Raw genomic sequence first — 16,086 nt, forward strand, 5'->3', positions numbered from 1 at the left:
AAACTCACACTGCAGGTGCTTTTAAAATATCCCATTGTTGGGTTTTTTGCCAAAAATACCAGTCTCTGTATCAAAACCCTTTAAACTGCACTTGCTTCAAGCCAGAATAATTCTGAATTGTTCTCAGGCCTGAGATAAGCACAGAAAAGCATTTTCCCTGCTTTTTCTGTCGGGTTCATTCACTTGCTGCAAAAACTGGGTGCAGCTTTGGGCAGCACAGCATAAGAAGAACAAAAAGCTGTTAGAGAGCATCCCAAAAAGCTGTTAGGGGGCATCCAAAGGAGGGAATGGGCACAAGCTGGGCCCCAGCACTTGTGGGCTCTGGGGTTTAAAATCCTGGCACCCAAATTCCCCATTTCCACAGAGTCCTTAGGAGCCCTGGCAGAAGCTGCAGTGGAAGCTCTGAGGTTCTGAGCCAGCTGCTTTTGTGTGTGGGGGGACTGGGAGGGCATTGCTTGTTTCGGTTTTTGTTTCGTTTTGCTTTACTTGTTTCAGTTTTTATTAGTTTTGTTTTGCTTCTTTCAGTTTTTTGTTAGTTTTGTTTTGCTTGTTTCAGTTTTAGTTTTGTTCTGCTTCTTTCAGGTTTTTGTTAGTTTTGCTTTGCTTTTTTTCAGTTTTTGGTTTGCTTTGCTTCTTTCAGTTTTTTTTTAGTTTTGTTTTCATTGTTTCAGTTTCTGTTCGTTTTGTTTTGCTTGTTTCGGTTTCTGTTTGTTTTGCTTTATTTGTTTCAGTTTTTATTTGTTTTGTTTTGCTTCCTTCAGTTTTTGTTTCGTTTTGCTTGTTTCAGTTTTGTGTTTTGTTTTGCTTTTTTGTTTTTGTTTGTTTTGTTTTGCTTGTTTCAGTGTTTGTTAATTTTGTTTTGTTTTTCAGCTTTTGTTCGTTTTGTTTTCTTGTTTCAGTTTTTGCTCGTTCTTCTTTGCTCGTTTCAGTTTCAGTCGGTTTCGTTCTGCTTGTTTCAGTTTTCTGTTTGTTTCCGTGGTGTTTTCAGTGGTTTGGTTGCTGTTTTTCACCTGGAGCTTTCCACTCCTAGGAAAGTGTCCATTTCTGTGGGGTGCCACCCCTTCCCTGCTCCAGCACAGGGAACCTCGCCTGGGGCTCTCTGAACAGCCTCACCCCAGGCTGGCTGGCTGCAGCAAAGCAGAGGTAAGAGTGAAAAAGGGTTGGAAATGGGCTGTGCTTCCCTGGAGGGGGAGATGTGGGGCTTTCCCTCGGCCCGGCCTCTTTGCTGCAGTGAATTTGTGGCGAGGAGCAGCTGAGAGCTGCAGTCAACACAGGAGGGAAGCAAACACCTGGCACCTCCTGTTCCTGTGCCTGTGCCGTGCCAGCAGCAAGCACTGCAGATATTGCTGGGCTGGCTGCTCCCTGCAGCCCAGCACGGTGTGCCAGGCTTCTGGGCTGATAATCAGGCACTGAGCACATCCAGCACGCTCCATCCCTGCTTCCTGGCCTCCATCCCTGCTTCCTGGGCCTCCATCCCTCCTTCCTGGGCCTCCATCCCTGCTTCCTGGGCCTCCATCCCTCCTTCCTGGCCTCCATCCCTGCTTCCTGGGCCTCCATCCCTCCTTCCTGGGCCTCCATCCCTGCTTCCTGGGCCTCCATCCCTCCTTGCTGGGCCTCCATCCCTGCTTCCTGGCCTCCATCCCTCCTTCCTGGGGCTCCATCCCTCCTTGCTGGGCCTCCATCCCTCCTTGCTGGGGCTCCATCCCTCCTTCCTGGGGCTCCATCCCTCCTTCCTGGGCCACCAGGAGAACATCCCGGGCCTCCAGCCCCTTTCCTCCATCCCAGGCTGCTCCAAGCTGGCCTCGGAAATTTCCAGGGATCCAGGGGCAGCCACAGCTGCTCTGGGCACCCTGTGCCAGGGCCTTGGCACCCTCGCAGGGAATTCCTTCCCAAAATCCCACCCAAACCCCCTCTCTTTCCTTTTGCAGCCATTCCCTGTGTCCTGCTACTCCAAACTCCTGCAAACAGCCTCTCTCCATTTTTCTTGTAGGTCCTGAAATCCTGATTATCTTTCTGAGGAATTCGTGATTTGCCTGCACGTTCCGTGGTGTTTTGGGACAATGGGAATTAACATTCATCAGCAGTCTGACATGGGAATTTGTAACAACCTCCAAAAAAAAAAAAAAAAAGAGGCTTTTTGGAGATGTGTAATGATAATGTTCTTGCACAGCTGCTTTTGTGAGGGGGGAATACTTTGGCAGCACTGGAGCTGCTGGTGCCTCTGCAGTTGGTGATGAAATGATGGAGTGGATGCTCCCTCCAAGCTGGAGAGAGCCTGGAGCCTGCTGAGCTGCACTGGGGTAAATTGTGTCATTGCACTGCACTGCCTCCATCAAAAAAGGGATTATTTGGTTTTTCTTAAACCTCTAGGAAAAGGAATTCATGCTAAAATGGCCTTATCTTTTATTTTTTCCCCCTCTACATATAATGTTGGATCCTATGTGATAACTCATCCACAGAAACACTTTCCCTCCCCCCTCTATTCCTAATGGGAAATTTCTGCAGACAGAAAATCCTTAAATGTGAAAAGGCCAGAGGCTGGTACAAGCTAAACAGAGGAAGATTAAGATCAAATACAAACCCACGGTGTAACAAGAGGCAACAGAGCCTCAGAACAAAATATTTAGATAAGGATTCTGTGGGACACTGCAGGGGAGGGAAGAGAAGGGGCTGGAAGCTGAGGGCTCTGCTTTTCCTCCCCACATTCTTCATCCTCTCCATCCCTCTCCAGCCTCTCCCTTGGGCTGTTGTCCTTGGAGCTGCTCAAGAAGTTGTCACTGAGCAAGGACACTGCTGCAGGAGCCACCATGGAAAGGAACCTGACCTGGCTGGTTTGGCAGAAGAACAATTCCCTGGCCCTGCCTTCCTGCAGAGGGGGAATTTTGGGGTAATGACACCTGTGCCACAAATCTATTCATATAGATATACATTTAAAATTTTTATTTTTATTCTTATTTTTATATATATTAATATATTAACATAAATGAATATTATATTTATTAAAATATTAAATAAGATTTATTATTTATTATAAACGATAAATTAAAATTAGAAATATATAATATATATATTTTATATAATTTTAGATATATAATAGATAATTATCTATTATCTATTATATTATATATAATTAGATTTTTATATATAATATAATATAATATAATATAATATAATATAATATAATATAATATAATATAATATAATATAATATATAGAAGATATATTATATATTTTATTTTTTATACATTATACCTAAAATATCCACTATACATATCAATATATAGAAAATATTTTAATGTATTTATATATTACATATTTATATACATGTTTTATGGAATAAAATAGAACAAATTATTTTATTATATAAATGTAGAAATGCAAAGTCAAGGCAGATGAGAGTTGCCATGGGTGTGAACTTGTTTCCCATTTAATCTTTCATTTCATGATAGGAGCCAACACTATTGATTTTTCCTAAGGCATTTGACCAAAAGGGAATTATTATTTTTTTAATCTGCGCAGGAAAGTGATTTTTATTTAAACAGTTGCCGTGGGATTTGTTGGCACTGCCAGAAGAGGTGACCTTGCTGTTGTTGTTATTTGACAGCAAAGTGCTTGAGGAGCCTTTCAGGGCAGAGGGGCTGCTCTGTGCCACACCACCCAAAAGGGGGTTCCTCCCTCAGCATCCCTTCTAAACCCACCTGTATGCACTGGGAGCCATTCCCTGTGTGCTGTCCCTGCAGGCCTTGTCCCCAGTCCCTCTGCAGCTCTCCTGGAGCCCCTTCAGGCCCTGCCAGGGCTCTGAGCTATCCCTGGAGCCTTCTCCTCTCCAGGGGAGTGTCACTGGCATATTGTCTGAAAAATCCCTTCCCCAGGATTTCTTCTCCTGGGAGAGAAATCCTCTTCTTTTCCTCGGAGAAAAATGAAAACAATGATTTTTTCCTCATTTGCTTCTCCCGTGTTTTGCTGCTTTGGAATGAGGTTGGGGATTGTTTATCCAACATGTGAACTGTTTGTCCTTAATGACCAATCTCCATCAGGCTGTGTCGGACTCTGAGGAGTCATTTTCATTATTGCCTTTTAGCCTTCTGCAAAGTATCCTTTCTCTATTCTTTAGTCTAGTTTAGTACAGCATTCTTTAATATAATACAAGTGCATACAATAATAAATTAGCCTTCTAAGAACATGGAGTCACATTCATCTTTCCTCCCCAGGACAGGGCACCCTGAAAACAGCACAGGTGAGCTCTCCCAGCCTGGCTCCAGCCCTGGAGCCTCCTCTGGGCTCTCTCCAGGTGCTGCTGCTGCTGCTGCTGTGTCCCCAGGGCTGCAGGTGGGGTCTCACCTGGGCCCCCTCCATCCATCCATTCTCTGCCCTGCCTGCATTTTCCCAGGCAAACAGGTAAATGTGAAGCTTTGCTCCAATTCCCACCTGAGAAATCCCAGGGCAGTCACTGGGGGAGGCTGGAGCCCAGCCCTGGGGTAAAACCAAGCCAGTGGTTTTTTGTCTTTAATGAAGATAAGTGCTAGAAGTGCTGCCAGCCGGTGTGGGCAGCCCTCCACTGCAGCAGGAATGTCAGGAATGCTGCACACAAAAGCCTGGGGACCTGTGAGAGGAGAAAATGAAAGGTGACACGGTGGTGGTGTAACCTCCAGTGGGCTGGAGCCACAAATGATAGGGTTTGTGCAGAGATGGGAAACTTTTAATCAAATCAGCTCGGGCAACATCCATCTGAGGGCTCAGCTCCCTCTGAGCCCAGGAAAGCTGAGCCTCTGAAGCTCTTTGGCCACTACAGAAACCCCATTTTGGAGCTGTGTCCCTGTTCCAAGCCTGGAAAGGGTTTCAGGCCCATATTTTTAGGACTTTTTTAGGTGCAAATACCCAGAATAAAAGTGCCTGCAGCTCTCACCCTCTCTGGAGAGGAGCAAGGGGAGGAGGGCAGAGCTCCAAGCAGGAAAACACCCAGGGTGCACAGAAAAGTTGGAAACTGACTTCAGGGGTATTAATTCCTTGCCACAGTGGGAATGGGGAAAAAAGGAAAGGTGAAATTATGCCTGCACCTATTTGTTTCCTGCCACACCAGTAGGATCCTGTGGCTGACAGTGAGCTGTGATTAGCTACTCACAGGCATTTTGATATTTCCCCATGATGAAATGACATGTCTGTATGCAGAGAAGAACAACTAATGAGATTCCTGCCTTGCCCCTTTCCTGTGTTTTAATTATAAACAAGCAGATGCAATTCATAGCATCAAATAAGATTTCCCCACATTTCCTTTCAGAAGTGGTTTTGAGCAAGATAAGGCACTTTAATTTAATCCTTCCAAGAATGCACAAACACTGAATCCCTGATGCAGACACAATCTGACCGCGAATTTATGTGGAAGCTTAATGCTTTTGTAAATTAATCAATAACATGGTTAAATGATATTTGCTCAGCTAATTATTTTCCGTGTCCCGTAAATTGGAGCTGCATCGGTCCCAGGGAGAAAGCAGCCCTGCTGTTTGTGCCCCGCTGGTGTTTGTTTACCTGCTGATGCATTATTGAAATGTGTGTTTGTTTGTTCTGCTGGGCTGGGAGCTTTTCCTTTGCTGCTTCAGCGGCAGCCAGGGGGCTGCAATGATAATTCCATTTTTTTTTCACTGTGTTGACCCTGCCAAATCCATTCCAGCAGGGAAATGCTGTGCATTTCCAGGCTCTCCCCCAAACCCTCCTTGGGGGAAGCAGAATTTCACCCTCTGGGAAGCCCTGGGGACATTTTTGATGCTGGGGATGGGCCTGGACTGGGTTCCCAGTGATTTTGCAGGGCGCAGCTCCCAGCGTGGGGTGGGTGAGATGATGTTCAGGGGCTCCTTCTGACCTGAATTCCTCTGGGATTCCGGGAATTTGGTTATCCAGGAGAGTTCCCCACTCAGTTTTCCTGAAGTCCTGTGCCCAGGCACCCAGCAGTGACTGCTGCAGAAAACCCAAAGGGACAAGCCAGGGCTCCAGGGGCCAGAAGCAGCAGGAGAGGCCCCCTGCCTTCCCATTTTCCCTGTTTTCCATGTTTTTATGGGCAGAGCCAGCAGCAGAGGTTGGGTAAGGCACTGGATATGACAGACAAGCTGAATGTGGGAAGATTTCTAGAATCTTTGCCTCCCCTCCTATCTATGATCTATTACATTATATATATCTATATATTATATATAATATAATAAAACCATGGTTTTGCACACAGAAACACACCCGGGCAGCACAAAACATTCCCTGAAAATGGGACTTTTATCCCTTTTCTGTCCCTGGCGTGCCAGTGAGCTGGCACATTCAGCACCTGTGCATTTGCTTTCTGCTTCTGAAGAGATGTAAATGGCAAGGGGAAAAAGAAAGTTCAGATGAATAGCAGCAGGCTTGGGTTTCAATATCCAGCTAGTTATAGCCTAAATTGTTCTTTTACTGTGTAACAAATTAGGTTTTCTCTGAACATATGGATTCAATTTGGTCGCAGAAGTATCCTGGTTTATGCCTGGGTTTTTATTTCCCATGCTAGGGCACAATCAGAGATTGGGCTGAATATTTCATGCATACATTCATAGCTAGAAGAATTTGTAAAAAGGATCTATTGTTCCCTGTGTTTGTTTTTTTTTTTTTCCCTTAGATTTTTACTCCTGGTTTCTGTTGTTCTGGTTTTCACAAATATCTTCACCTTTTCCTATTTTCCAGGAAAGCAGAAAAGAAAGACAAGAACACTTCAATGGGCAATTCACCTTCTTGCCATAAATCTAAAGGATTTTGTTTTCCTAAATGAAACAAAATTATTTTGAGAGTAATTTGGGTTATTTTGGTATTAACTTGGCTCATTTAGAGAGTAGCTTGGGTTATTTTGGTATTAACTTGGGTCATTCTGTAGTGCCTTGGCTTATTTTGAGAGTGAATTGGGTTATTTTGGAAGTACTTTGGTTATTTTGGTAGTAACTTGGGTTATTTTGATAGCAGCTTGGGTTATTTTGGTAGCACTTTCTGTTATTTTGGTAGTGCCTTGGGTTACTTTGATACTAACTTGGGTTATTTTGATACCAACTTGGTTTATTTTGATAGTAACTTGGTTTATTTTGCCTTGGGTTATTTTGGTAGTACCTTGTGCTATTTTGATAGTAACTTTGGTTATTTTGGTAGTAACTTCTGTTATTTTTAAAATACCCTGGGTTATTTTGGAAGTACTTTGGTTATTTTGATAGTGCCTTGTGTTATTTTGGTAGTGCCTTGGTTATTTTGATAGCAGCTTGGGTTATTTTGATAATAACTTGGGTTATTTTGAGAGTAAACTTGTGTTACTTTGGCAGTAATTTGGGTTATTTTGGTACTAAAATAACCTTGTGTTATTTTGGCAGTAACTTGAGTTGTTATTTTGGAGCAGCTTTTGTGTGGTGAGGCTCTGCTCCTGCCTTGGGGTGCATTCTGTGTGACAAGCAGTAATGAAGGGCCTGAGATCACACTGAAATCCTGCCTTGTTGCAAAGAGGAGCTGAGTTAAGCAGCTGAGGGGTTCTGGGGTTTTTTTTCTGCCTGGGAAAGAAGGGATAACAGCGAGTAAAGACAAGATAATAATGGTTTAAAAGAAAAGCATTCACTCAGGGATTGATTTACTGTAGGCTTAATGGAGGGTTGCCTGGAGAGTTTATCCAGCAGAGGAAGGTAAGCTGAAATACATGAAAAAATATCCCTTATTTCAGAGAATAAACACAGCTCTCTGTGTACATCCTAATTATCCTCCTTTCAGGGAAAGTTAATATTTCCTTTGCAGCCCATTTAGGGCAAACTCATTCACAACCTTGTTTTAGAGGCAGCAAACTCGTGGCTCACAGCATTTCTCTTCCAGACTCACCACAAACACAGGATGCTTGCCACAGAACTCTTGTGGTATGTATATATATATTTTTTTTAATTATTATTTATTTTTTTTTAAAACATATATAATTTTTTTAAATATGTATGTTTTTTATACAGGGATCTTTTGTACAATCAGCCCAAGATTTTTGCTGAGACCCACTCACATACACCAGCACAGTTCATAGGCATAAGGAACATAACCACAGTATTTGCTCACAGTTCCCATTAAAACAGGCTAAATTACATTATTCCCATTAAAGTCCTGTTGCCATGATAAGCAATGATGTAAAGAAACAAAGCATAGTAAAAAATGAGTAATTCCAGGCAAATTTGTTCAATGAATGATCCAAACCAATCAATAGCAGCAATATTTTAATAGGATTTTGCAACCAATTAATAAAGTGTAACTGCAGACCCACAGAAATCAATGGAACCCTGCCATTGACTGAACTGGGAGCATAATTCAGTTTGTGGTGTCTGATGGAGCACAACATTCCTGTTCTGGAGTTTGACTGATGATGGGTTTGAATGTTTCATGGGAGGTTGATGATGTGAATCCCTTCTTTCCTGCTTGGGGACAAGAGAAGGGATTTGGGGAATGAGCAGGGGAGCTGATCCAAGGGGCTCTGCCCTGTCCCACTCTGCTCTCTGGGCATTGCATCCCATGGAACTGGAGCCTTTCCTGGTGCCATGGATGCAGGAAGGGTTAGCAGGAAGCTGGAGCTCCATCTCCTCCCTGCAGCTGAGGCTGCTCCATGATTTCCTGCCCAGGAATCCTTCCCTGCTAACACCTGACTTCTGCAGCCTCTCCTGCTCAGGTCCTTTCCCCTCTGTCTCCCCCCTTACATCAGTTTGCCCCTTCAGGCTGCTTGTGGCTGCTTCTCCTCTCCCTTTCCAGGTTTCCCTTTCCAAAGGCACACAGGGAGCCCCAGGGAAGCTGCCCAGAGCATTCCAGGGGAGAGCTGAACAGGGCATCTCAGGGAAGCCGCGCTGCCCCAGGTGACCACAGCCCAGGAAAGGGATTCCCAGAGCCAAGAGAGCCCTTCCAGGGTGTGTGGGGTTCCCTGCACCCGTTACCCGGGCTGTGGGGCTCAGCCAGGGCCAGAACATCCCCCAGAGGGGTGTCTAAAGTGGATTCCCTTTGCACTTCCTCCTTTGCTGCTAGACTCCTCAGGAGAGGAGGGTGGGACCCCAGGGAAGTCCTTGCCTCCAACAGCAGCAGAAATCCAGAAATCCTGGAAATAGGAATGTGGCAGTTCTCCCCCCAGTACAGCCTGTTGTTGTTTTGGGGTGGTTTTTAGCTTCTGCCTGCATTTTACATTCTTGTTGCTCTCTGCCATCCCTCCAGTGTCTCTGTTCCTCCCCACTGCCATGCCAGGTGCTTTAATAAGGCACAAATAGATTGGATTTAATCAACTTTTGACACCAAACAAAACCTGAACTTGTCTTTTGCTACACCCGTGCTGAATTTTATTTTGCTTCTCATTTACTTCCTGAGGAGTTGCTGAGCCTGATCCACGTGTGCATCCCTGAGGTGCCCAGTGTAATTAGTGCAGGATAACAGGATCAGAGGAGCTGCTCTCCCTGGCTGCTCCAGGCACTGCCACCTCACTGGCAATGGCCTTGGATCAGGTCCCAGCTGATAAAAACGAGGATGTGATTGAACCATGTTATCTGGATGTCCTGAGCTGGGGACAAAAGCATCTTGCTCCGGTTTTGTTTTTCAAGCATTTTTGAACACAACAATTATTTCAGCCATCTCCTGGCACCTCTCTGTGGCCAGCCTGAGGCTGGTTTGGGTTCATGGCTGGGAAGGCCGAGGGTGACACCCTTGCCACCCCTGAACCATTGTGCCCAAGAGCTCCCAGCCTGCTGCTGTGAGGCTCTCCGTGCCCATGGGGTGGGGAATAGATATTTAATTCATATATATCGCTTTTCCTGTGGTTTTTGCCCTGCTGAGAAACTGGGCAGAAGGTAAGTCAAGGCAGAAAATATTTCTCTCAAGTGAAGATGACCCCCCTCCTCCTCTCAAAGATCAGCCTTATTCCAGTTCTTTTGTTCTATTCTGCCTATTATTTTTTGACAGTCTGTGTATGGAGATATTTCTTGCCAAGATGAAATTCACTCTCTCATGCTTGCAGTGCTCTGTCAGTTCTTTTTAAGGAGTTAAGTGCACTGTGAGTTAGTAGGAACAATGAACCTCACTTGTTCTTGCAGCTGTCTGTAAAATCTTAATATTGCTTTGTGGAACAAAATTAGAAGTTTTTGGTTACCTTGCCCAATCTGCTGGCACCATGGCTAGGCACAATATTTAAGGTAATACATCAGGAATTTGTGGAAATGAAAAAAATAATCCCCAGAAACTTGATGTAAAGCAGGGAGAGAGGAGCTGGAAGGGCTGTGTGCTCCCTCAGAGCTGCCTCCCTCCTCTCTGCAGGCACATTTTGGATAAGATCTGCTCTTGTCCTCCTGAGGCAGGGAAGCTTTCAAACAGCACAGCACAGGGAGGGTGCACAGGGATTTCCCCTGAATTCCTCCCACCTGACCCTAAATCCCTGGGGTCTGCAGTGCCCACCCTGGCATTTGGGGGAGGATCAGGAGCTTTCCCAGGTCCCAGATACTCACAGAGTTTTGGGGTTTTATCCCAGCCTGTCTCTCCTGTAAACTTCTGAAAGCCGCAAAACTCTTTCTAAGCTCCTGAAATTCGCCTGCAGGTTCCATTTGGGGCTTTCCCTCTGCTGCCTCCCTCCCCTCAGCTTCTGACAGCAGTGTCCCCTGGGTGTCCCCTGGGTGTCCCCTGGTCCCACAGCAGTGTCCCCTCTCCTGCTGCTGTGTCTCACCCACCAAAGGCTCCAATTGCTGCTGCAAAGGGGCCCCACCCAGCCATGGGGCACTCCCTGGGTGTATTGCTGCACTTTAATCCCGTTTTCCTGAGCAGTTTTCATCCTCTCTGCAGCCGTGCCCTGGTGATTCCCTGCGTTTCTGCCCCTCCCAGAGCATCCCAGGTCAATCATTTCCAGCAGCCCTGCTGGATCAGGCAGCCAGGGGAATGGATATGGATGCAGGGCATGAGGCATGGGCTGTGCTCCAGCTGTGCTCTGCCCCAGGGGCTGCCTGCCTGGAAACCTTGCACACAAAGGGTTCTCCTGTCTAAAAAAAATTTTTAAAAAATTACATTTAAACGCTGGTTTTAAGAGAGACTTCCCATCATGAATTGATTTCTGGTTGTGTAGTTAAAATAAGGAATCCCCAAAGCAGTGTGGGGAATTCAGAGGTCCAGGGAGATGCTGGAGGCTGTGCTCAAGGAGAGCAGCTCAGGGCTGTGTGCAGTGTTCCTGGGAGGGAGCAGGGTCCTGCCAGGGACAGGAGCTTCCTTCAGACCCACCTCTGGCCCCTGATTCCATCTCCTCCTTGTGGCAGGGAGCAAAGTGCCCCCAGTTCCTGCATCACGGGGCTCTTCCTCTTCTCCTCTGCCTGAGGAACTCCTCTCCCTGCAGCACAACCCTGGGGATGGGTTTGTTTCTGTGTTTCACCCCTCAGCTGAGCACATTCTTTCCTGGCCACATTCCTGGCTGTGCACTCGAAGCTGAACTGCCCACATCCCTTGGGAGCATTTTCCGCATGGAAATGGGACATTCTACTGCATTAATTTGCATTACCTGGCACTTCCTTCCTTCCAAGAAGCAGCTGGGCTGTGGCTGGTTTGGGTGGACAGTTTCCTTTTCATGGCTTTAGCTGTGGCTTTCAGCATGTTGTGCAGGCACCTAAAGCTGTAATTAAATTAATGCCATCACAGGCAATGCCTGATGTTTCCACACAAGCAAAAAAAAAACCCAGAATATTTCCTTCTTCCACAGCACTTCCAGGGCTTTGGTGGGCCAAATTATAAGTTTATTTTTTAACTTGTATTTTTTTTTAGCTGGTTCAAAGAGCTGGAGAAAGCAGCAGCAGCACATCAGCTTCTCCACCAGCTGTGAGCTGTCACCATCCAGCCTTGTCTCAATACTGCTATATTGATATACTGATATATATATATATCTCAGTATTTAGCAATATACTGCTATATTGCTATATTGATATGTATTAGAAAACTTACACTAAGTATCAATTAATATTGATACTTAATATTATTCCATTAAGAATAGAATAATTCTTAATAGAATAATATTAATTCTATGAAATTCAGAGGTCAGACAACTCCAAGCGTCAACAGTTTACACCAAATCATTAAGGCCACTAAGAGTGTGATCCGCAGTTTTGTACAGGATTAATGCAGTGAATACAAAATGGCACTTAGCACCTCAATATAAAAGCCACATAAAAAAATATATGCAAAAGCATACTTCAGACATAATTCTACTGATAGAAAAATTGCCTTTCTTACATATCTGTAAATAATAGCAGATCAAATCAGGCAGAAACCTCAGGGTGGGAGAGAAAGCAGCCCAGGTGGGTGCAGCAGCATCTCCTGGGCTGCCTGAGGCAGAGCAGCCTCTGCCAGGGGTGTTTGCCCAGGCTTGCAGGGATCTGGGAGGGACTCTGGATCTGTGCCCTGCCCATCCTCAGCACACCAGAGCACCCCCAGGGTCACTGAGACCACACGATGACAACGTTCTCCTCCTGGTTCTCATGGGGGATTATCCCCCAGCTGTGCCTCTGCTCCTGCATCCAAAGCAGCAGCTCTGAAGCTCAGCCTCCTCTTGGCTTTGTTGCCCTGGTGAATTTTGAAAGAATTTTGGAAGAGCGAGGCTTTGATGTTGGCTGGATTACTTGACTTTCCTGTACCTGCCTAAGATCCTGATTAGGCTTTTGTGCTTGATCAAAACGAGAAATCTGCATTAAAGGGCTGCACCAAGTACCAAGTACCAAGTACCTGTTGGCCTGATGGGGAAGCAAATAACAATCAGCACTTAGGAAATGAGCCCCACTCAAGCCTCAAGTTGAGCTTTTGTTGTAAGAACAACTGTAATGACCCATTTCAAACAATATTCCAGCAGGAGGAAGTTCAGGCCTCCTGTGCTGGATTTCAACAGAGCTGCAATCTTGCAGTTAAGAAATTGTTAGCCCTGCAATGAGGCACCTTTAATTGAATCCCTGCCACTTGCCTAATTACAGCAGCACTTCAGGCAGCCTGTGAGCAGCAGTGAAACCAGCCCTGCCCCACCTCTCCCAGGCTGCCATTGGCTGCAAACCTGCCCGGCTGGATGGGCTGCACTCAAGGGGGATTTAAAGCCAATAAATAGCAGGGCCTTGGAGCACTCAGGAATGGATTTCCACCTCTTGGAGCTCCGGGCTGGAGCCAGCCTCTCCCCAGGAACCCGACCTGCTGCACCAGGAAACGCTGGAGAAGACATTGCCCGTCCTGCAGGTTCCATTGGAGCTTTCCAGAGTGCATGGCTGGTGTGAGCAGGTGACTTTGGCAGCAGGAGGAGCATCTCTGGGGCAGCTGGACCATTTTTGGGGCAGCAGGAGGATCATCTCTGGGCAGCATGTCCTGCTGCGTGCTGCAGATCGCCGGGCTGGTGTTCGGCGGCGTGGGCATGCTGGGCACGCTGGCGGCCACGGCCATGCCCCAGTGGAGGGTGTCTGCCCACGTGGAGGCCAACCTGGTGGTGTTTGAGAGCATCTGGGAGGGGCTGTGGATGGACTGCATCAGCCAGCTGGGCCTCAGGCTGCAGTGCAAGCTCTACGACTCGGTGCTGGCGCTGCCGCCGCCGCTCGAGGCCCTGCGCGCCCTGATGTGCCTGGCCGTGCTGCTGGCCATCGTGGCCTTCCTCGTGGCCATCGTGGGGGTCAAGTACAGCCAGCCCAGCAAGGAGGGGCCCCAGGCTGTCAGCGCCTTCATCCTGGCAGCGGGGGTGGCCTTCCTGCTGACGGGCGGCCTGGTGCTGCTGCCGGTGTCCTGGACCGGGGGCGCCATCGTCCGTGACTTCTACGACCCCGCGGTGCCCGTGCCCCTGAAACGGGAGCTGGGGGCTGCCCTCTACGTGGGCTGGGCCAGCAGTGCCCTGCTGCTGGCTGCAGGAGCCATGTACTGCCACGTCTGGGCCCGGGCCGGCACGGCTGGCAGCCACAGCCACCCCTGGCTGGCGGCGCGGGCAGCGCTGCCCCGGGCGGGAGCGCCGGCCCTGTGCGTCCATGCCTACGTGTAGCTGCTGCCCACGGGGACTCTGGGCTCCACAGGACCCTGAGGATCATCCATCCCAGCCCCTGCCATGGCAGGGACACCTTCCACCGTCCCAGGATGCTCCTAGCCCCGTCCAGCCTGGCCTGGGGCAGTGCCAGGGGTCCAGGGGCATCCTGAGATCGCCCTGCTCGGCATGTGCTGGTTGACTTCTTAATTTGCCTCCAGGAGGAGTGATGCTGTTGCTCTGCTGTTTGCTGCTGGCTTGGATCTCTGCTCTGTGATGCCTGGCAGGAGCTGTTCTCACACAGGTGCTTGGTCAGAGCACAGCCTCCCTCTCTTTGGGAATGAGGAATGGCAGCAGCAGTCAGGAGGCTCTCAGGAAAGGTGAGCAGCCTGTGCTGGGCTGCAGGGGCAAAGGGAGCAGGGCATTTCCCTGCGGAGTGGAGTGTCCCTGAGGAATGCCCTGGGACAGGCCTGGAGCTGGCAGCACAGCTCAGGGAACAGAGAAGCCTCCAGCTTCCAGTCCTGGCACAGAGATGTTTGTGCTACCCCAGCAGAGGCCTCTGGGACTGCCCATGGATCTCTCTGATGCTCGTGGAGCTGGTGCATCCTCCTCATCTCCTCTGCAGGGCACGGAATGTGGCTCATGGAACGGATTTTTAACCATTTCCCCCCAGTTTTGGCTTCCCTGCTGCTTGCCACCCCTCGTGCTCTGCAGGCAGCACCTGCTCTGTAAAACTCAGCACAGGCCCTGCTCAGGAAGCCCTGTGCTCGTGCCAAGTGCAATTCCCAGCCAGGGAAAGCACGGGCAGTCCCCACCTGCCCCTCAGAGCACAGAGCTGCTCCCAGCACGCCCAACAAGCCAAGCCCTGACCTTGCTCCAGCTGCTCTGGGCTTGCCAGGCTGCCTTGGGAATGCAGCCTGGTCCTGTCTGTCTGTCTGTCTGTCTGTCTGTCCTGCAGGATCCAACAGCATTTGCATGGTTTGGAATTCCAGTATTCCCAGCTGAAAGCCTTGGAGCCTGCATTTGACTTGCATGGTAAGTGCCCAAGGAAGGCCCAGCTCAGCAGGGTTTTCCTGGTTTTTCACCCAGCAGTGATGGATTTGAGCATTCAAGGGACAATTTCATGGCACAGGGCTCAGGCTGACCCTTTGCTGTGCCTGTGGCTGCTGAGAAAATCTGTAATGGCTGTTTGGGCTGAGGAGAGCAATGTCTCTGTGCATTCATTTGGCTGCTCCATTTGAAAGGGAACATGGAAAGCTGCATTTAATTAGAGGAGCCTTTTATTAACTTGCCTTCAGATGAACTGAGATGAGACAGCGCCGTGCTCCACAGAAATTCATTACATGGATTAACTCAGGAGCATTTGCATTGAAGGCAACCAGCTCAGATCCTGCACGGGGAATTTTCCAGGCCCCACAAAACTGGTTTAATGTCTCCAGCTCATCACTCGAGCAGTCAAATCAGCACTTACTAATCCTAGATGGAAATTGAAGGAAGCACTTGTAAATAGGTTTTTCTAGCACTACACAATATTTTTTTTTCCTATTGTCTCTATGAAGTCTGTCAGGGCAGCTGTCACTGACAGCTGATTTCAGTGGAGTCATCCTGGTGACTTTGGTAATAATTTCCTCCGCCCTGAGGAACCCCACCTCCTATTTTATTGTGATTTTTCTTTATTGTGATTTTCATTTTGTTTAATATGGAACTATTTGGTGAGTAAGCCCGAATTGCACATTTTGGAGTAATTTAGATATGACATTTGTGATTAACAAAGCAGAGGATGAAGACATTTGCAATGCAAATCTGATACATATTTATGTGTAGGTAATGGATTTAAATGATGATGTATTCAGTGTAATGCAACTTTATGCAGATGTAAGTGCTTAAGAAGTAATTAAGTACAGTTTTCTGTAACATTAATTAGAGGATCCCGAGTGCTTCCACTATCAGTGGGCTCATCTAGGAACCAAACTGGAACTGGGTGTGCCATTTTCACTGGCAACTTTATTTGCAAAGAGCACAAAGATAAAACTGCTTTATTTGAGCATTTAACATCCATTTCAAAGCAAACCTGAGCTTTTCATGTCTGGCAT

At 47.4% G+C, this 16,086-nt stretch overlaps 1 protein-coding gene across 1 annotated transcript; it reads left to right on the forward strand.

Annotated features, from left to right (window-relative positions):
• Nucleotides 1-12,805: 12,805 nt before the first annotated feature.
• Nucleotides 12,806-14,209, forward strand: LOC129134771 (claudin-8-like). The gene has a single exon (XM_054654429.2). It carries the CDS (start codon nt 13,352-13,354, stop codon nt 14,012-14,014), a length of 663 nt encoding a protein of 220 aa, XP_054510404.2. The 5' UTR covers nt 12,806-13,351; the 3' UTR covers nt 14,015-14,209.
• The last annotated feature ends 1,877 nt before the right edge of the window (nt 14,210-16,086 follow it).

Source organism: Agelaius phoeniceus, chromosome 2, assembly GCF_051311805.1.
Source record: "Agelaius phoeniceus isolate bAgePho1 chromosome 2, bAgePho1.hap1, whole genome shotgun sequence".
NCBI classification, from domain to species: domain Eukaryota; kingdom Metazoa; phylum Chordata; class Aves; order Passeriformes; family Icteridae; genus Agelaius; species Agelaius phoeniceus.

Bases quoted from the DNA above. Each gene is read 5' to 3' on its own strand.
- LOC129134771 (XM_054654429.2), top strand. From the start codon at position 13,352: ATGTCCTGCTGCGTGCTGCAGATCGCCGGGCTGGTGTTCGGCGGCGTG.